The sequence below is a fragment of the Paralichthys olivaceus genome, chromosome 24, assembly GCF_024713975.1.
Source record: "Paralichthys olivaceus isolate ysfri-2021 chromosome 24, ASM2471397v2, whole genome shotgun sequence".
Taxonomy (NCBI): Eukaryota; Metazoa; Chordata; class Actinopteri; order Pleuronectiformes; family Paralichthyidae; genus Paralichthys; species Paralichthys olivaceus.
In genome coordinates, this window is record NC_091116.1 from 5,254,550 (window position 1) to 5,275,927 (window position 21,378).

The 21,378-nt window shown below is 41.7% G+C and overlaps 1 protein-coding gene across 1 annotated transcript in view; it reads right to left on the reverse strand.

Annotated features, from left to right (window-relative positions):
• Positions 1-21,378, reverse strand: part of mgat5 (alpha-1,6-mannosylglycoprotein 6-beta-N-acetylglucosaminyltransferase) — a 67,146-nt gene that overhangs the window by 19,204 nt on the left and 26,564 nt on the right. The window contains exons 4-10 of the mRNA XM_020103376.2: positions 17,468-17,544; positions 15,300-15,389; positions 12,841-12,912; positions 10,860-11,021; positions 9,161-9,330; positions 8,832-8,966; positions 4,757-4,890 (exon numbers count right to left, since the gene is read on the reverse strand). Of these exons, the coding sequence (XP_019958935.1) occupies positions 4,757-4,890; positions 8,832-8,966; positions 9,161-9,330; positions 10,860-11,021; positions 12,841-12,912; positions 15,300-15,389; positions 17,468-17,544 (840 nt within the window). The remainder of the gene's footprint in view (positions 1-4,756; positions 4,891-8,831; positions 8,967-9,160; positions 9,331-10,859; positions 11,022-12,840; positions 12,913-15,299; positions 15,390-17,467; positions 17,545-21,378) is intronic.

Genomic DNA, 21,378 nt, shown 5'->3' on the forward strand with positions numbered 1-21,378 from the left:
AAATAAAAGATTAATAGTACTAACATTGACTAATAACGAACATAATACACAAATAAAACCAAATGATCCAAATATTTCTGCAGAGATACAGTACCTGTATCACAACAAGTTTGCATAAATTTCAAAGTACCGTCTCAGGATTGTTAATTTATTGTCTTTTATAATGTATTACATTCAAATCTTGTTTCCATTCTGCTTGTCCCAGCATCATAACGCAAAGAGGAAACTTTCAGTCGCTGCCGAGCCGTTATCTCTCTCTGTATTATGTGTGTGTGGGAGAGCACAGGAGTGTGGGAGTATCTGTGATAAGGATCTGGGTGAGGTGTCAGCGTGGGCAGGAGCCAAATGCAGCAACTGCTCCTGAAATACCTGTAGTGTCTGTGTAATGCTGTGTGATTAAGCAGTAGCATTAAGGCAAACACAACACAGTGACTAGCTTAACAACGCAACAGGTCACAATGATTTTAAATATCACAGTCAACCGGGGGAAATAGTAGAATAACGTCTTCTGTGGAGCTTTGTTAAGTTCGAGAAAATAATATTGTGGCCTAAGCTTGAGGCTTAAAATTTCAGGTGAACTCGTTTGTTGTTGTGTACCAGAAAGAGGAGGTCTAGTGAAAAAAAACTATCGAGCTGAATTGCATTTTCTGTTCGGAACAATCTCCCTGAGGAGATCCGTCTGGCAAACTCAGAATATCCTCTTTTAAATCTCTCTTAAAGACACATTTTTATAGGTGGACTTTCTGTATTCACCTTCAACTTTATATTTACATTTATTTAATTACTTTTAATTCCACTCTGACCATTTTATAATGTTTTACTTTATTCTGTTTTTAATCTTTTATCATCTGTAACCGACGCTTCAAATTGCTTTCAATGGTTTCATTGCTTTCAATTCCTCATGTTTATCTTGTTAAACACTTTGTAACTGTGCTTTGAAAGTTGCTATATAAAATAAGTTTACTATCTGATGATCTAAACTACTTCCAGAACAAAAACAAACATACCAGTACAACATCGGACATGATTACAAGAGGCAGAGATGGTTCAAAAGCAGGGTTGGGGTTAGGAGGAGGCAGCACAAACACCCATGTAACAAACTAACTGTGTAAACAGAGCAGGCTGTTGATTAGTGTTTGGCCCACTTGATGCATTTGGCAGCAGATGCCTTCTCTCCCACTGGAGCCGCCACTCAAAATGCAACTCAACTTGCCACAGCTTCATTCGTCATTAGCTAACAATCCGCCACGGAGGGTGGCATTGCCGGAGAAGCAGCTGCTTTGTGTGAGTGCAGGGACAGATTTACGTAGTAAGGAAGTCAGGGTTCGCTCTTCTTTGATTAGGAGTCAATATTGGTGCGACCTGGTCGAGCTGAGTGAAGGAAAGAGGTGAAGAAATGTTGACAATGGTTGACAGGGGATTTATTTTGTGCTCTTCCTGCTTTGAGTGAGTCAGTTGTTCTGCCAGCTCCCTTGTAAATGTGATGTCACCATGACCTTGTTTTTTACCACAAGAATCTAATCAGTTCATCTTTGAGTCCAATTAATCACAAAAAAATCTCCCAAGGCATGCGTGAGAAACTGTGTGAACGAGAAGTACGTAAAAACATCCAAATCGACACAAACAAGAGTGAAGTGTTCTCGTGTAGCACCACGTTTTCCAAAGTGTTATATAAAGTAGGTAGGAAGACAATTAGTCTTGCTATCTGTCTTTAGTTAAAACAATATCATTTATAACAATTTGTGTTTTCAGGTGTGGACAGAGGCACAGACACAAAAACACCTGTGTATTGATTCAGATTGAAATCTAAAAAAGTCCACAGTGAGTGGGTGGGCCGCCAGCAACACGATCCATCAAAGTTTTCCAACCGCTATCAGCCTCAGGGTCAATTGCACCTCTGTGGCAGAGCTTCAAAGATAAATATGATCTGCTGCCATGTTTGACCTCTGACCGCTATTTGTTATTGCTTCCGTAAGGGATTAAACATTCATCTACGCACAAGCAGAAACACTACGATGCTGTGACAGAAGACACACTAGAGTGTATGAACAAGTAAAGAGGCTTTTGTTGGCTCTCTGCAGCAAAGTGATTTCTCAAATCTTCTGTAAAGCAGTAAAATGGTCTTTAAGATTGAAGAGAAACCTGGTTAACACGACAGATTTCTTGGCCATGTACTGATTTAATGGGTTTTATTAGAGCTTGAGAGAGGGAGAGCATGTAGAGGGATTAATGAAAGGATCATTTTTCATAATCATCTTTGTTTTCAAAATAATTAGATAAAAATTCTGGATAAATCCATTTGTAGTGAGTGTACACTAACTACATTCGACTTAATAGAACTGGATTCTCCACGTCATTCCAACTTTCAGGAAAACTTAGCTGCATTATAGTTCCCAGCTCTCCTGATTATAAATAAGTAGTTCTGGGAAAAACATCCAGCTCAACCAAGACCATATAAACACAAATCATACACCAGAAAAAACACTCACTGCTACCAGACTCCAAGTTGGATTAATGAGGTCAATTCTGCCTTGTCTTGTCTTATTGGCCAGAGGCCAGTGACTCTCAATCCCCCCCACCAATGATTTATGGAGCAAAGTCTAATCATAACAAATGGACCAATCCAAATGTAGAATAAATAACCGACGGACACCTGATTTGTCCATTGTTGCAAAACAACAACAAACAACATTCAATAGGCCAATTGAAATATTATTTAAAAACGCAGGAATACAAATATAAAATCAGCTTAAAGGAAGTTAATACGTTTCAGTTGTGTTTGTGAAAATACAGGTTAAAGGCACTTCCACACAGTGGTGGAGGAAATACCCAAATATTTTACTTGAGTCAAATTATTAAGAATGTTCTCAAGTAAAAGTACCACAACTAAGTTTTCTACTTGAGTAAAAGTACTGGCTTTTGAATGTGCTGTAAGTTTAAAAAGTAAAAATACTTGCTGAGTGTATCCTATTACTGCAAAGGTCGACTACATCACAATGGCTGAGTCTCTGCAGTGACGGTAGCGCTGAAATGACATCGTGCAGTGAAGTCCACTGCACTGACAGAAACACACACTTCTACTTGAGTGTGCACACACTATTTGAGCCAGGACTGATACCAAAGAGAACCTTAGATAACTGAGTCAACACCCGTGGATATGTTAATGTAATATTCAGTTTGCATTGCGTGGTGCACAGTTCTTTAGCCTCGGGCTAAGTTTGTTGTGCAGCACAATGCAGAGAGGGGAACTCTTTCTCATCTCTCGTGTCTAGAGGTGTGGCCATTTTGTGGTTTTAACACTTCAAACCACTGTGCACTTGTTGCACTGGCGATACCATCTAACCTAGTGACTCTTGACTGGATCTTGAGCAAAGGCACCAGTGTGTTATGGGAAAGACGTACCCGAGTCAGAGGACAATGGGGCTATTCAGGTACAGTGGTATTCTGGAAAGCGCCGGGCCTCAAATCACAAACAGGGGCCGAAGGGATAACATTTCACTTTCTCTTGGCCATGGGGAAAAGGTCAATACCCCAGGGGGCTGTCTCCCCTCTCTGTGTCTCCTCTGCTGCGCTGCCACCGCTCATCCACCACAGCAAACGAGCTTGACTCCAGTTACAGAGTGATCTCACAGTCGGAGTGATGCTCACACAGAGAGCAATAAAACCCTGTACGACATTTATAATCACAGCGAAATGAAGAGCTGAGTGTCTGACCTCGTACTTCCCCCTAATCTGCTTGATGATATTCCATTAGCGAACACCGAGCAGGATTTTCAACCATTTATGCCTCTTTTCCAATGAAAACATCTCATTCGCAGGTGAAAATGTGAGACTTTATTCTGAGTCTGCCTCTGGCAACTTGATCTTATTTAAACAAGAGTGGAGAACTTCAAGTGGAGAATCCATCTCATACAGACTCCAATTTATTTGCTTGTGGCTCAACCACAGTGGTTTGGACCAATCAGGGACCTTAAAGCGAGGGAATGCTGGCAGCTAATCACATGTCTTATGAGTGACGAGTTGTTAAAAAAATGGTGGCTCCTAAAGAGATTCACAGCGTTGCTGCGGTAGCATCAGCTATATGAGAATCAGGGCTGTCAATCTTCCTGTATAATCACATTTCATTCCTTATTATTTTAATATCCCAGTGTTCTGTTGATAACCATTTTAACATCAAACCAGTATCTTTCACAAGAGTGAGAACATCTGTGTCGGCAGAAAGTGTCAGAGAGACGTGAAAAGATCAGTTAAAAGGCCACTTTATTCTGATTCAGGCTTCCATTTCAGTATTTTTTCACTGGAAGTAGAGCGAGGAACAGCACCCAAGGCTTTTCTAAAAGCGAAAAGATGTTTTCGCTCACCTCCTGAATGACTTTGGCAACTGTGATATGCGATAACAGATGCATACAATCACCTGCTAAAGTATGTTTTGAAAGTGCCTGCCCTTTTTTCTCACAGTTTCCAATAAAGCCTTCCCACATGGTTCTGTGTAACAAACCAGCTGGTGTGTCATGTTGGCGGAACTTAGAGATGATAACATTTTTGAGAGTTAGGTCCAGCACAACTTGCTTGAAGAGCATTTTGGATGCATCAGGGATCTTTTTCCAATTACAGCATGTGATGATCTCTGAGATGGTTTTCATTACAAAAACTGAAGTGCTGCAGACAGGCCACAACTGCACCACATGTCCTCATTTTCTTTTGGTGATTTAGTTTACAGGCGCACTTTTGGTCAGAGTGAGTGTTGCCAACTTACGGAACATGGTGTTGAACTGCTGGGGATTGAGGTTCCACTTCCCCCAGGGCGTCTTGTGGCCCTTGGACTGGGCGTAGTGGGCGTGATTGAACTCCGGTTCCGTCCCGAACGAGTCCAGCACCCGCAGCATGCATCTGCAATGTCACAGACAGACAAATTGAATGACACATGGATGATAAGTTGACATCATCTATTTCTATCAAGTTTGATCTTTCAAAATCAATGAAACCCAGAAACACAACAATAAATCATGTCTACAGAAACAGAGTAAGTGTTGTTGTTATTGTATTACTTGCTAGAAGACAAACTGTGCACATCCAATGCACAAAATTAGAATTAAAGCCAAAAAACAGAGCTTTACCCACAATATTCGGCCAATACTCTACAGAGATGTCCAAGAAATAAGCCTTTAGTTAATTAACTTTACAACAATTTAAACCAAGCTCGCCTGAGGAGCTAGAAAATGAATGGTTGGGAAGTATTGTCACTTCAGCAAATGTAAGAAAGCATAGACTCACAATGACCCCAGGTATATGACCTAAAAATGTTTTTAATATTAGCTTCTGAGTGTTACAACAACTAAACATGACATTTGGACACAGGTTTTATTTACATGTGTTATAGAGTTGCGACATGGGAGTAGTAAATTTCAAATTCATTTTCCCCCATTAGCAACGTAGCATGACTCACAGCTGGATCACTTCTGCAGCTTGGATCTGCATGAAACTCTCCCACTTAGACTGCTCGTATAAAATATTAACAACTGTGAAAGAAAATATCTGGTTCTTCTCATTAAAAAAAAAGAAGAAAAAAGTCATGGGTAGCGGCCTGTGTGCACAGAGATAGACTTTAACTACCAGAAACATCAAATCAGCAAGTTTAAAATGCTGCTCCCTGCACTGCTGGGTCAGTTTGGGGGGAAATCGGTGAGAAAGCTCCGTCCTCACACGGAGAGATAAAGGCAGTCTGCACTACGGAGGTGTGAGACTGTGAATGAACATAATGTCTGACTCAAAGGTCAGCGCACAGGATTAATTAGAGCACAACCGGGAGAGGGAATGGTATATATGCTGAGAGCCGCTCACTCGTGACCTTTAAGTCCGCGCTCTGCATTCACTAACTCGCTCATTGTTACTTCTGTTTTCTAGATGCTGCTGTGATTGTGTCTGGTCTGGTGCTGTCTCTGGCTATTTACAAGTTTCATTGGGAAGACAAAGGGCCACAAATTACTAAATCTATTTCTCCCTCTCAAGCTATTAATCACAGTTTCTACTACAAACTTATTTATCTCCTGGGTAACAAAATCCTAAAAGGATGAGCCTGTTTTATTGGCCGTCTTGCCCAAGAAAAAGGATTTTCTTGTCGGTAAATAAAGTTAAGAGATTCTGTCTTTGGGTTGAGGTGGAATATTCAACTTGAATCCCTGGATAAGAGGAAGTCAGGTGTAAAAGACATGGACGCCAGGCGTATAAGCTCTCGCACAAAAATGCAGCGCAAAAATCCCCCTCTCTCACTAAGTGATTGTATCCCCGCCCAGGCAGATGCTGTGCAGCTGCTTGTGTGAACTGGGAAAGGCCCTGAGAGAGCGGAGAGCTGGGAAACATGTTCACCAGGAGGAAACTTTACACTGAAAGCAGCGTAACAACAACATGCTCACATTCCAACTCCACTGCCAAAACAACCCTCATCTGCCCTCGACAGATAGACCCTCAACAGATGGGGGCGGAACGCTGCCGCAGATGTAACATGATGTAAATATGGCTGCAGCGAGGCCAGCCACTTGACGGAGGGCGTGATAATAATGTGGCAGCGGCTGAGGTTATTCAGCTCATCAAGGTTGCACTTATTGGCACTTGCTGCGATATTGCAGTTGTGTGGGAGATGTTGCTTTTAAGGTAATTTCTCCACGATGTTTTCCAATAATGAAATAACAAAGCAGACTGTAACTGAAGTTTCTCCGCTGCCTCAGTTGCCTCCAGTGTGAAATCAGCAGTAAATAGAGCAGTCCCATATGGACCATTAGGTAACAGTAATATCAGATGGGAATTTTTGTGTTGTATGGCTCTGCCTGAGGGTCTATTACAAGTCTGCACACCCCTGAGGCTTTCCACAACACCTGGATGATAAACAGACATATGGCCTCTTTTATAAAAGCATTATATCTGAATTACAACCCAGCATTAGGATTTGGTTATTAAAGATGATTGTAGCTGGGGGAAAATATCTTCTCTGGAACTGTCATCAAGCTAAAAACGTCTGTTTTCATTTTACATTACTTTTGGATTACAGTCTATGTCTTAGCAATAAATTTCCCCTTTCAGCAACTTTGTTTTTTACTTGACAGACTTTAGTCTGAACTAAAAAAGGCTCTCTGAGCTAACGTGTTCTTTTTTCTTGTTAAAGACAGTGAAAAAACATCCAAGGATCAAGATGTTTTTCGTATGATTCACAACTTACACGACCACCAAAAGAAGTTGTTGTCTTAACAGCACCACAAACACTGACGACATTCTGTGGGTACAAATACAACACAGATACGCACACAAGCTACATAACACAGGCTGGATTGTGTCAAGACAAAGTGAGGAAGTGACACATGGTTAAGAAGCAAAATGATGAAATCAAACTTGTGGAGAATCACAAGGCTGATGACTGAATTTACCGGTTTCATTTCTACATTATTGTTTTCAATACCAAAGACTGAACCCAGTACATACTGACATGTTTTCTGCAGCAGGGCTTATACAGATGGAAGTGCATTGTCTGATAAGTTATTGGATGACGAAAGGATTAAACGAAATAGAACAACCAGGGCAACACTGGCTCTACTTTCTCCCCAGAACACAGTGGTTTAAAATAATGCCATTCCTTCACAGTACAGCAAGACAGACAGCAAAAAGGCTGGGTCAATAGCAAAACACATTAATCACACAAAGGCCTGGCAGGCTCTCTGCTTTTTCCCCCAAACACAAAAAATAAACGATGACAAAGGGAATAATTATGACATATTTATCGTTGGAAAGAATTTGTGGTTAAATAAGCAAAGAATATATATAAAGAATATAGAATAAATAGCCGCAACCTCCCGTCTAGGTCTTATCTCACAAGGCTCCTAGACAACATGTAGTGAATAAAGTGCTCCAACATAACTGCTCTTTGATGGCAGGAGGAATAATTCAGAAAATAGCATCTGGACCTTACATTAGGCTCGAGGCTGAATCAATTTCCTCAGGACACAAAGGCAGCGGACGCACTTTGAGGTGTTGTGTCGCAGACAAACAAAACCTGGTGACAAGCAGGAGGAACCAGTGGGGCCATTAGTGCCCCCTCAGACTCTTCCTGTCAGACGGAGCTGATGAGAGCTTTTTTCAAAACAAACAAGGAAGGCCTCATTCGCAGTCCTCAGAGGAGCAATCAGAGCGAGAATAGACTCAACGGGTGAAGGAATCGCTCCTTCAGCCTTTTGGGAAATGATATGAGGAGAAAATAGAGTCATTGTCCCACCGACTGCGAGTCGAGCATCAACCTGATGCCCTTTGCCCGAGTGAGAGAGGCTCAGTTGGCAGCCGAAGCACAAGGTTAAACAAATGTACAAAATCGCTGGATTCACTGAGCGGCTGACGTGACGATATGAAGGAAACAAGAGAAAGACAGTAAGGCACGAGGTGATAAACCATCAACGGACCAGACCCAACTGAGCCTCAGCCAACAGTAGAACCTGGTGTGAAACTGCAGGGGGATTTGAATGGGACTGTGCACACTCAGCAAAACCTGCCTGAATAAATGATATTATAAAAAATGCACTTTGTGTTGATTCAGCAGGGTTTGCAACTGTCAAGCAGCAAGTGGTTTTATCCTTTGATAAATAATGTCCTTTACAAAAGTCAAACTGGTTTTTACTGTACAAGTGTTCGATCAGAATGAAATCCTCGTCATAGCTCTAGCCTCACACTCTAGTGGAAACAAACAAAAAACATGAATACCAGAATCCCACAACCAAAACTAAGAATAAGACGAGAGTGTGTTCAAAATAACTTTTAATGGTCATCAAATCAAATTTAATGGACCAACTTACTGGTAATGGACCCAGGAAGGTCCCAGTGTCTTCTTAAACTGGGTCAGTCCCACAATGTCGATGTAGATGAGCTCGACCACCTTGTCGCCCTGTGTCGGGCAACTGGACTTGTTCCCCATAACCTTCCGCATGATCCTGGGGATAAGATAAAAACTTAAAAACACAAATTGTACAAACTTGTAGAACGACCAGCTGCAACGCTACAAAGACACATTAAACGTAAACGGTAGTTTATCTACTGTTATTTCTGTGTTTCAAGTCGATTAAAGTCTCCGATCATTGTCTTGCATGTTGAAGGTGCAAAAAGTAATTTGGCGTGTGGTACTGACTCTTTGAGCTCGGCCAGGGAGGCTGAGATGCGAACGTCGTGGCCCAGCAGGTACAGCGTGGTGATTAGGTCACTCCACTGGACCAGCTCTCCCAGTGGGCCGCCGCTGAAGGCGTTTTCTGCAATCTTGAAGCCAGACTCTTTAGTCAGGAGGCCCAGGTGAACCAAGATCTAAAAGAGGAGGGGGGGGGAAATTTAGGATTCTTTTGTTTAAAGGCACAGCAACACCAGCAAAATGGTGGACAAATCATTCAAAGACATTGCACTGGTTTTGTGTATGCGACAGGATCGGGCTCAGTCCACTGTGCATTGGCTTGCTGCTCCCTCAATGCGAGGGACACGTAGACACTCACCAAATTTTTTGTAGTTTGGCTTTTTTGAAGCTAAAGTACTTATATGATTCTTCCTGTTTTATGGTTAAACCCTCATGGTTGAAAGCACTTACTGGAAGTCGCTCTGGATAAAAGCGTCAGATAAATGAAATGTAACGTAATGTGTTAGAAGAGAAATCTTTATGCCGGTTGGTGACGGTGAAAGCGGTTCAAGATGAGACAAACAATCAACCGAACCAGAACATGAACAACACACGCGCACACACACAATAACAAACACACGCAGGATGGTTTTTCAGTAGCTGAGGGGAACACAGTGTTCCACAGCAGGAGAAGGAAGTAATACCAGGCTTTGTTTGAAGTGACCAATGCATTTTTCATTGTTGACAGCCAGCCCCAGTCCCAGAGCACACTAGGATTAATATGTAAGGATTAATATCCAAAAGAGATTAGCTGCTGAAATAAAGAACTGGCTTGGAAAATATCTGGAGGGAAACACTCGTTGATTAATTACAGTATTTGTAGATTCAAATGAGAGCCAACGAAGGACCAGTAATATTCCACATTCATATGGATAGATAGACGAGGGGTCTTCGTTTTTTGCCTTACTAAAGGGGACGCTGCTTTGAATCAGCACCATGGTATCGCAGGAATGTGACGTGAATTATTCACAAGACCAGTGGAAAGTGTGGAGTACATTATTCAGAGCTGGGAGCTGTTACCAGCTTGGGACACAATGGAATATCCATGTCAGGCCTCTCCCACCCTGAGCTCGAGTGAGCCTGACTATAAGTGTGAAGTGTGTGTGTCTTGTGGGGAGCTGTTTTTCAGAAAGTTCCTGGGTAACGTTATCCTGACTTTTCAGAAGCTAATTATAGACAATTAATCTTAACAACTTAATAAACTCAGTTATGATTTTTCATTTCGATCAAGCTTTGGAAAAACATTAATGCTTCAAACTGTTTCTGTGTGTTGTTTGCTGCTTAGTTTTAGACTCTGTCATATTTTGATATGGTATTCTGTCATCACCCAATTTATTACTTAAACCAAACACTCACAAAAAACCTTTTAATCCATTATTTTGAAAAATGCACCTAATAGGTCTTTTCTGAAAAAAATGCTCTGGCGTAGTGGAAGTGACACGTCATTTATCTAGTGGCTGGAACAATAATAGTTTTTTGCAATCAATAGAAACAGCTGTACAGTTAATAAGGACACAAACAGCGATTCTACCCAGAAAAAACTGAATAAAACCAAAGGAAAAAAGAACTTGCACTAATAAATTCATTGATTTGAGAAAAAAATTACAACAAAATGTTTCCAAGAGCCATTTCACTTGATTTCTCTATCATCATACGTGATGCCCACCTTCTTCCTCCGGCGCTTAGCCAGGTTCTGCTTGGCGGCCAGCGAGCGGATGGCGCTGACCCACGGCTCGGCCATGCGCTTGATCCTCAGCATCATCCAGCGGAACTCCTCCCGTTGTGACATCACCCGGTACAGCTCCTCGAAACTGGTGCGGAACTCGGCCTGCACACACAGAGACACCACAGAGTGTGTATGTGCTACAGTAAAGCCATAACCCGAAAAAATTATTTTCCCTTTTGGCAAATCTGCACATGAAGAGTGCATCTGTTTATCTGTGCAGCAGATAATGTGCTAAAGACTGTAACACTACGTCCTGCTTGTTTACCCGTTACTTGTTGTGTCATCTCCAACACTTCGGTTCATGTTGAGCTGCTCCCATCCCAAGGCGATCTTTAAAATTTAATCCACTGTCATTTAAAATTGCAATATTGACTTCTGCCGTTTCCAAATTGCCGACGGGTTTGGCAATTTCTTAGAGCGAGACCATTCGATTAGATCTCAGCTAATGCAACTAAGAGCCTCTGCTCAAAATTAAACCGTGCATGTTTAAGAATGAAAGCTTTATCCAATCTGACAAAATCTTATATTTAATCACCTAAGATTGGCAGATGGCTTGAAAAGAGAGAGAAAAGAAAGTGGGGTTACAGATAGATGATTGTTGAATGTTGCACCTTCTGTGTGGCCTATTTGTCCAACACAGTTTGTGATGCTGGATTTAAAGTGGTTTTGTTGAGGTGATAATAACCGTCATAAACTGTCTCCCCTGAGAGCAAGACAACGAAGAAAGCTGAAAAGTAAAAAATGCTGAATCCAGGAAGGCAGAGTACTGTATGGTGAGAGGATGTAGAAATACTTTGAGCATTCAGTGAGGAGAGGTGAAAATAAAGATGTTTAGGTGGCTATAGGACATATTTGGGCCCAGTTTATCAAAATGTTTAATAAGTGAGATGTAAAAAAGGAAAAACCATGCTGCACTATTTCCTTCCTGTCTTCTATGAGCATGTGACTAACTGGAAGTGCGAGTACCATGATAGAGAATAAGGAAATGAAACTGAGGTTACTTCTGGCCAGATTATTATGAATATTAATAAGAAAATGCCACAAAACATGCTTTACTGTAATATGACCTCATCTGAAAGATGTTAAGAAAAAATATTAATACTTTTCATTTCTCTGTTTCAGATATAGAAATTCAAGGATTCACCGAGGAGAAGCAGTGAATGAGACGGTGAGAGAAAGACGGAGCGAGCGCGGGAGAAAGAGCGGAGCCATTACCGACTCCGAAGGTGTCTGAAACAAGGCTGTTGCAGGGCATTAGCATCCCTCATCGCGACAGGAAATCGCTTCTGCAGACCGAACCTATTAAAATCCGGGGCTGGAATTAAAATCTCCAAAGCCCGTCAAATGGCATCTCGCCGCCACGCAGGACTCTGTGTTGCTGATGCATCCAGAGGGAGGGGGGATGAAGAGTGCTTAATATTGATTCACCCCTTCCTAGAGAGAAGCCTGTGTGTGTATTCGAGGAGCGCTGATGCTGTGGACTGTGCACAAGCCTGTCGGCCTCGGAGAAGCCCTTTAAGTGGGATTTGAGAGAGCATTGGCAGGGATTGAAGATCATTATTCCAGATTTGTCCCAAGGTCCCGTCACTCCGGCTTTTTTGTCTACGGGATCTGTCTGACTCTTTTGTGCAATCAAAGCACGTTACTGCTGCTGATCAGCCTGTTTGTTCACTTGCACCCTTCTTTTTAGAAGAACAATCAGATACACAGTGGTTTAACTCTCAAACTTGCTGTTTGGTATATTTGGGGCTAAGGGTTAATCTGGACAAACCATAGCAACAGGAAGTAGTTAGAGACGGTAATTGTTTTGGTAATGACTCAACATGTGGGCATTTAATAGTATTGTGAATAGGCCATTAGCTGTCTTGGTACAAGCAGCATCTCGTGATGAGAGCTCTTAAAAAGGCTTTTTATTTCTCACCTGTCCCCTCCTGTCGATTTCTTCATTCAGGATCTTCGTCCTCCAGGGCAGACGAGGACACCAGTTCTCCACCTGTTAAACAGAACAAAACACAATGTTTGACCACCTATTAATCACAAGAACACAGCTCGACAAAGAGGCGGGCACTTGAGAGCACATAATCAAATGATAAGATATTGATACTCCATCTTAAGTGCACAAGTCACAAGGTCTCTCAAGCCTTTTATATCACCTATCATGTGCACAACTGCGTGTAACACGATGAATGTTTAACTAGAGAGGCTGTCTGTTGTCAGCACATTTAAACAATGTTGTTTCCTTTCTCCACAGTGGTGGCTCATTCGATACAACTATGAACTCTTCTGCCGTCCAGCGAGGTCGAAGCCCCAACCCAACTCCTTCACAAATTCTATGTAAATAACTGTAATAACTGTGAAATCAAGCACCCCCATAAAAAGTTTTTCCAATCTCAGCAACTAAAGAGTAAAAACTGTTCTGTAGAGGCTGCAGGATACAAGCTAGGTGTGTGTATTCTCCTGCCCAATCCACAACACACACACACACACACACACACACACACACACACACACACACACACACACACACACACACACACACACACACACACACACACACACACACACAGAGCGCTACTTGAGCCCTGACCTTCCACTGTTGACATCCATCATGATATGTTGCTCTCCCTGGTTTGCCCCTCTGCAAGGTTAATGCGGTGGTCTACAAGTATGAATTATACATGGTGTGTGTTTGAGCTCGAGTGTCTGTGTTCTTAGCAGACGAGCCACGATGGATTCAAACACCCATCACAGCTGTTTCTCTATGGAAATGCATGCATGTTGCCGTGGCAACTGTGTGATCACATGAGCAGCGGTGGATGCTGAGACACACAGAGATAGAGATGCATCTGTTCTGAATTTCAACTGTAAGTTATAGCAGAAAAAATCTGTTTGTTCCCTGCGTGCATGGAACAGGAAGAAGAAGGTTTCTCCTCCTAATGGATTTTGCTGTTGTCCATCTTATTTTTATTTCCACATGGAGCAGGCTGAGCTTTCTCTGCTCCTTTTTTACGTGGCTGCAATGCTTTCAGCTCGTATACAATATTCATAACAGGCCGCTGACCTTTTCCAGACTTGAAATCTTATTTTTTCTTGGGTTTTCTTCCATTAGCAAACATTTCTAAAACGACAAGGACGAGCTTGCCGCCGAAAAAACTTGACAAACACTCGATGAAACAACATGTTTGCTGTGAAAGAGACACTGTAGAATCGACTGTGTATCAAACAGAATAGTAATGGTGACTATGATCTACAAAGGAACAGTTGCATCTTATTGAAGCAGAGCTGAGGATATGAGCATTTAAAGAGCCAGCTTTGAAAACAGTAAGGTTTGTATTCAGAAGGTGATGGGGGTAATTTCCATTACCCGATTGAATTTTAGCTGCATTTCAGGGATGAATGGAAGCCATTAAAAACAAGATGAGAAGCAAATATTAAAACCCCTTTCCCCCCAATTTGATCAATTTCGAAATCAGATTTCAATTAGAATTAAAGACATGAATATCCAGCCGTGGCATGCCACAGAGAAATCATGCAAAATTGAGCATCTCAAAGTGTCCCCACAAGCTTCTATATGTAAATGCTCGTCAATAATGTAAGATCTGGCTGCTTTTTCCTGTTTGCCGAGGATATGTAGAGACAGAGTCGTCTCGGAGTCCTGCCTCGTAGGCTTAAATGTCATCTCTTCAAGAAGTACCTCACACCAACCCATCATCTCCACCCACCCAATCATCTCCTCTTTCTCCTTCACTGTCGTCTCCTACCAGCTCTAATTTGCTCTCATGAAAAATGAAATCCTCTCTCCCTCTCCTCTTATTTTTAGCACTTCCGTCTTATGCGATCGTTCTCAGGTTACAGGAACATTGTGAGGGCACTTTGTGTTACATCGGTTTTTCTGCGGAGGATATACTAATTGCATCTTTTGTACGGAATAATAAGGTGTAAATTAGTAAAATGTTAAATGCATGAGTTCCTATTACATTTATTTCACACTACATGGCAGTTATTTATTTCATGTAGATAATTACTACAGCACCAAATGTGTGTTATTCTTTATGTTAAGACTTGTCATGCATTTTCTCTGTCTTTCCTGCAGCTCCAGCTATGATTTTTCCATAACACTCTTCCTTATCCTCAGTTTACCTAAGGATACTTAAAAACTCTGAAGATTTCTGATTTTGAAAAATAGAAGTTCATTTAAAACTAGGTGTGATCTGCCAAATTTGTTGAGAAACCATATTGTGCCAAGAGCAGTGTGGTGCAAACATTGATCCTGTAAAAACTACCTGCACCTCTGGATCAAACTAACTCACAGTGAGTGAGGTTCCAGAATATCGTTTGTTAAATAAATAAGTTTGGTTACAATGAACACACAGGACTCACCTCACTGAGATAGATGAAGTAGGAGCAGGTGGATCCATCCACGCCGTAGTTGGAATAGCAGGAGTCTGAGCGCCACATCTCCTTCATCCACTGAGGAAGAGGAGGAAAAGGCAAGATCAAAGTCTGAACCCTGCACAGTCAAGCTTTAATATCAGGGGAAGTAGGTGAGCCCACAGTGTTTCAATAGCAAAAAAAAAAACAGCATTCTTTTCTGAAGAGAAAAGGCAGCTTGTGTGATGGTGTGTGGGCAGGTTGTGATGAGAGAATACACAATGCACACTTCATCCATACCACCAGCCACCTAACCAGTTTTCACCAACCTTGTGGAAATAATCTAGGCTGTACAGTTAGGAGACGAGACTCACTGGCTTCCAATGGAAAATTTAGGTTGTGAAAATAAGAGACAGTTGAGACAAAGTGAGGTTGTTCTGGGGCAGCTCTCGTGTGCATGTGAGGAAATAAATCAATGTAGAAATGGCCTTCGATTGAAGAGGTTTGAACATTTGAAAAGAAAATATTCCTCTCTCTTCTGATTTGATCCCTGGCTGCCACGTGTCTGTGCCATGACTGACATTCTAGTATACATGCAAAGAGAAAAGGCTATCAGCTAAGATGCAGAGTGACAGGTATCCTGCCTTATTCATAGACTTGAGTACATCGTGCATGCTGACTGACAGTAACCCAAAAGGAGCAGCGCACAGGGAAATGTAAAAATTGAGTATTGCAAGCTGTTATCGAGAAGGGACTTGGCAGATGGGCTTGGATGAGACTCAGTTGGATGATGACGGCATGAAGATTGTAGTATTTCTGTTGAAATGACAACACAAGAACTCTATAACCTGAGAAAATGGATTTGTCAGAAGTTGCAGAGTGAGGGGTGATGGTGTAACTGCTTCGGAAAAACCAGAACAGTGAATTGACTGTGGGATAGTGCAAGCAAAAACAGGTTCTGCAGTTGTGTGTATGTGTGTGTGTTTGGCATCGTGTGGCACCCAGCTGGAAATGCTGACAGTATCAGTGCAGGACTGGGACTGGCTGAGCAGATGGTGTGTATGATATGGTCGTATCAGCTCCAGGGAGACACACACACACACAGAATATCGGAGACATTGGATGAAGTTGTGTGTACATCTGTGTGTGTTGTTTGTGAGCATGCACCTGTGTCTCCGTTGGCTCACTAAGGCCACATTGTCCCTAAAACTGAAATTAAACCTATGTGACATTTGGTCTTGCAGCCCACACACGCACATCAGGGCTGTATGGATGGAAAATGAGAGTTTGTATTATTATCGCAAAGGTCTTCTAACTAATATTGTTTTGATTAATCCTGTATTTTCAATAAGAAGTAGAATCAATTTAAGAGAAATTAAAAGATATTTAGTTTGTTGTCTGAATTAGAAATGATGGATGCACATACTGGCAAAACAACACATGTGTGCACATGAGCATTGGCTCATGCTTTTCCTGCCAGTGTTGCTATGATTACAATCACTAGAACACTGTCTGCAGTAGTGTATAATTCATCATGATTGTTAACTTGAAAGGTTATAAAGCAGACTAGTCATAAAATCATTTGCAAAAAGGTGCCACTTTACCCACGGGTGACATGGGATAGTGATGATAAATCCATAACGGAGTCAACCAGCTGAGTAAACAATGTCTATTTCACAGTGATCTACCAGAAGTCCCTGAGTGAATTAAGTGAGCTCAGTGTGTTTTATTGCTCATGAATTGAATCGAAGAGAAGTGTTTTAATTCATCTATCAAAAAGTGCACACTTCCACTTTATAGATGGATTTTTACAATTTTTAACAAGCAAATCATAACTTATAACTTACTGCCTTTAAAACTCCTGCATATCAAATCAACACGTTATATTAACTGAACGGAGGCCTCACTGCTGATGCTTTTACACTGTGGTGTAAATGTTGTTAAATACTAAAGGGGAATTCTTCTACATTTCCCAGCAGGTAATTTGTCAGTCAAACACTGTGGGTGTGGACTGTACATAAGATGCCATTGGTTCTTTTTGTGTTTTCATCCTCCATGCCGAATTCCTCTTTTATTTACTTTCTCTAACAACCTACTCAGAGTCATAAAAAAGCGTGAAAGACAGACACTGAGATGGAGAGGCTGTTTTTGTTTGAGTGTTTGTGTGTGTGATTCACCTTGATTTTGCCCTCGCAGTGAGGGAAACCATCCAAGGACGGCAGCTCACACTTCTCCTGGGCTCCATTTAGGAGGTCTGAAGGAAGAGGGAGAGAAGGGAGGAGAAAATCAATAAGGTCATGATGGTCAGCTCCAAAAAGTCTTCCACTGTCTGTAGCTTTAACAGGACATATTATTCTCACACTGGAGACAAAACTTTAACATTTCAGGAATAAGTGCATCTGTCCTGCGGCTCACAATGCCCTCCCCCCTCCGGGGTCTGAGGAGTTCTAATAGGAAGGAAAAGCAGGTCATAGAAATAATTGCCGTCCCCGAGCCAAGACCATAAGCAGGCATTTTTAGGTTGTTTTTGTAAAGCAAAGGTGACAACATTTCCTTAATGACTCAACATTTTGTTCCTTTGGGTTTGGTTTACTTCCTCATGTTTCCTCCTGAATAATAACAAGGACACATACAAGCAAAGACAAGACAAGATACTGAAGGCTCCACGGCATCTCTTAAGACCTGTAGGTGACACCATACAAGCTTTGAGTGAACTTGCTAACTATTGGAATTGCCATGATATTTTATATACACAGTACACCTTTTATCTAGCACCATAATCAGGTTAAAACCTTAACAAACATATTCTGCTGTTGTGAACACGTCTGACCCCAACAATCTCCTGCCGGAGTCTTCATCTGTGAACGGCAAACTCCAGAAAATGTTCAGAGCCAATTCTCAAGGCATTCATGTCTGAAATCTGCTTAAGTTTGCGGTAGAATCTAAGCACTTCAGGTCAGCTGCATCATCTCTGTGAGCCTTTGGACTGACAGCTGAAGACTGCCCTTTACTCTGAGGTTAGGGATGACTGTCAGTCAGGAGGAGAGCCTTTGACTTAACTGCGACAAAATCCACAAAGAGCTGAGAGCTGGGTCCATGAGTCCACAGTGATGCAAACACAGATCGAGGCGCATTTAAGACAGAGTTTTTCATGAAATGTAAACTTTTTACAAAAACAAATCGTAGAACTGCAGCGGAGGAGGGAGTCCCTCTGATATCTTATCCACACGGCTTTGAATATCCCAGGAAAACAACATCACTGTAGGATTAACATTCAAGGCTTGCCGTCAGCTTCCGCTCCATATAATCACCTTTCTGATACCCTGTTCAGAGACGTTAACGTCATCACCACTGACCTTTATATCTTGAATATAAATAATGCATCGCAGTAGACTGTGCAGCGAATAGATAAAAGCTTTGAGGGAAATGGCAGACTGATGTAATGAGTTTGTGGGTAGTGTTTTAGGAGGGTGGGTGGGTGTGTGTGTGTGTGTTTTTGTGTGTGTGTGTTGAGGGAGTTGTGTGTATGAAGCTAATCAGCGGCCGCAGCGCTAGGTCATGCTGGGTGGGTGGAGGGTGCAGCATCATGTCCAGTGCTCTTATCACCTAGATTTGAGTTAAAAATATATTTCACCCACAACCTCTGGTTCGCTGCCTCGGTGCGAAGCCGGAAGGAAAGAGGGAAAAAAGAGAGGTGATGACCTGCCACAGAGAACTACAAGTAAATACATCACCAGTTAGATTGAATGCTACCAACACAGGTTATTCACTGCTTCAGTCGCCATCTCAGAAGGGAGGAGAGACTGTGTGGCTATATCAGGGTTTGAGCTACAATGCAACAACGCTGTTAACAGGCAACACAATAGTTAATCAATGTTTGATTGTGCGAGTAAACAAATAATTGAAGATACAGAGTTCAGTTATTATATTTGTGTACAGTCGAAAGGAGAAGTTTTCAAACTATGACCCACGTCTTCCAAGAGGGGCGCTGGAGAGAGAGGTCAACGCGATGTCCCAGAAACAACGAGAAGTAGTTGTTTTGTCCCCTTGGTTTGTCCCAATTATCCATGCGGTCAGCACTTCTGAGCTGCAGTAGTGGCTGAGACCCACACCGTTCAATTAAGGTCCTCCATAACTCTTAGCCTTGACTCTTAGTTGAAGATGAAATTCTGCCAAATGCCATTAAATCCTAATATACAGACATGATTTACTTACTTTGATCATTCAATATGACAAAATGTATTTCAAGGGTATATGGCCCATAAGACAAATCATAACTACAAAAAAAATACCACCACCAAGACCCAACAGTCCCCTAAAATTCAATCAAGCCTCAAATCTAAGCCAACAAAATAATGCAGATCATGAAATTACAATCCCCATTGCAGAAAAATGATAGGTTGATAAATAGACAAACTAAGTCAAAGCAAATGAACACAGATTTAAAACCACTAGATTCTAGAATAGATATCAGTCCCCAAAACACGCCTGTATTTTTAGCAGGATCCATGAATCATTCCCACAGAAATTAGTGAACATGTCAACAAAAGATGTATCACACAATTTAAAAAAAAAGTCCTGCTCCTTTTATGGGTGTCATGTGGTTCCACCGAATTTCACTGGTATCTTTTCTCTAGAGGCATATCTGCCCTTTGTAGAATTCTTTCACATCCATGTTATGCAATTGAGAGTTTTTTTAAACAAATCTGTCGTCACATCTTGTTTCTGTTTCATCAAACTATGGGGACTGTTTATTCAAAGTTGTATGTTTATTTAAATGACTGTTTTGAGCCGTGTACAAAAGCGATGAGCGTGTTGCTGCTCTCTCATCCTTCAGATGCTCAGTCATCCAGTTAGTTCACCAACCAACCAAACAAACAAACAAACAAACAACAAACAAGCAACTGGGCAGCCTGTCATTCACTCTGTCACTCAGCCAGCGAGTACCAAAGCCACGAGGCAAATCTTGGAGCTTTAATCAAGCAGAAGAAGCTGCTGCCAAGGACCAACTAAATATAGCTCCTTTCATAATCAAACACAGGAGAGGTGCTGTTAATTCAAAGGGAGCCAATTCCTCATCCTTCACCTCCAACGTAGCAAACAGAGAAAATGATTCGTCACAATAGAAAAGCTTGATTACTTTCACTGTCCGGTAACATGCATTACTGCACATGGTTGAAGCAACACACCCCGGCCGAGTGTTCAGGAGCATCAGAAGAGCGTTAACTGACCAGAAGAATTCATTTCAAACCTTAAGCAAACTGAGCAGGAGCCTTATGTGCTCTCTGACAGACGGAATGAAACTGACGAGAGTGATGAGGGGTGATAAACCAAATCACACCTTGCTTTCGCAAACACAGGATACAAAGAAAAGGCGGGTAAATGGAATAAGATAGCACAACATTGACAGCCCTTATTCAAATAGCTGCAAATAGGCAGAGGAAGTGGTTGATCTGTAACAGAAATAAGCAAAACAGCACCACAAGGAGTTAAAGAAATAGAGAAGCACAAGCAGAATATAGAAGTAAAAACAATGCTTTAGAAAAGACTTATATATTGCCTCACACGATGATTGTGCAGATTTCCAGTCTCACCAAACTGGTGTTACCGAAACACTTCTAAACTTTAGCTGAACTGTTGCAACGCTGTTCATGTGCTGCAACAAGTTATGTTAATTCTATTTTCTCAGTCATGACTTCATCCAGAATTTTTTCAATAACACACTTTAGGACAAAACATTGCAAAAACAAGTGCTATCCAGCTGACGACACCAGCAACCCGCCTCCCTGTTTGTTTTTATTCTGGAGTCACATTTGATGACTTTCCAAGCCTCTCACAAACCATTTATTTCAACTGCAAGCGTTCTCACGCTTAAAAACTGAAGAATTGGTTACACCTGTTGTTATGTCTGTGGTCGCCCCGTGTTTTTTAAAATCTGTTAAGTTTTGAGAATCATCTTGTAACAGGCGTAAGAATGCATGTACAGAGAAGTAGAAGCAGGAAACAGATGAGATCACTCAAAGATGTGTAAGATGTTCAATGGCCTCACAGCACTGAGGTCACCATTAGCAAGCTGCTAGCTCTCTGA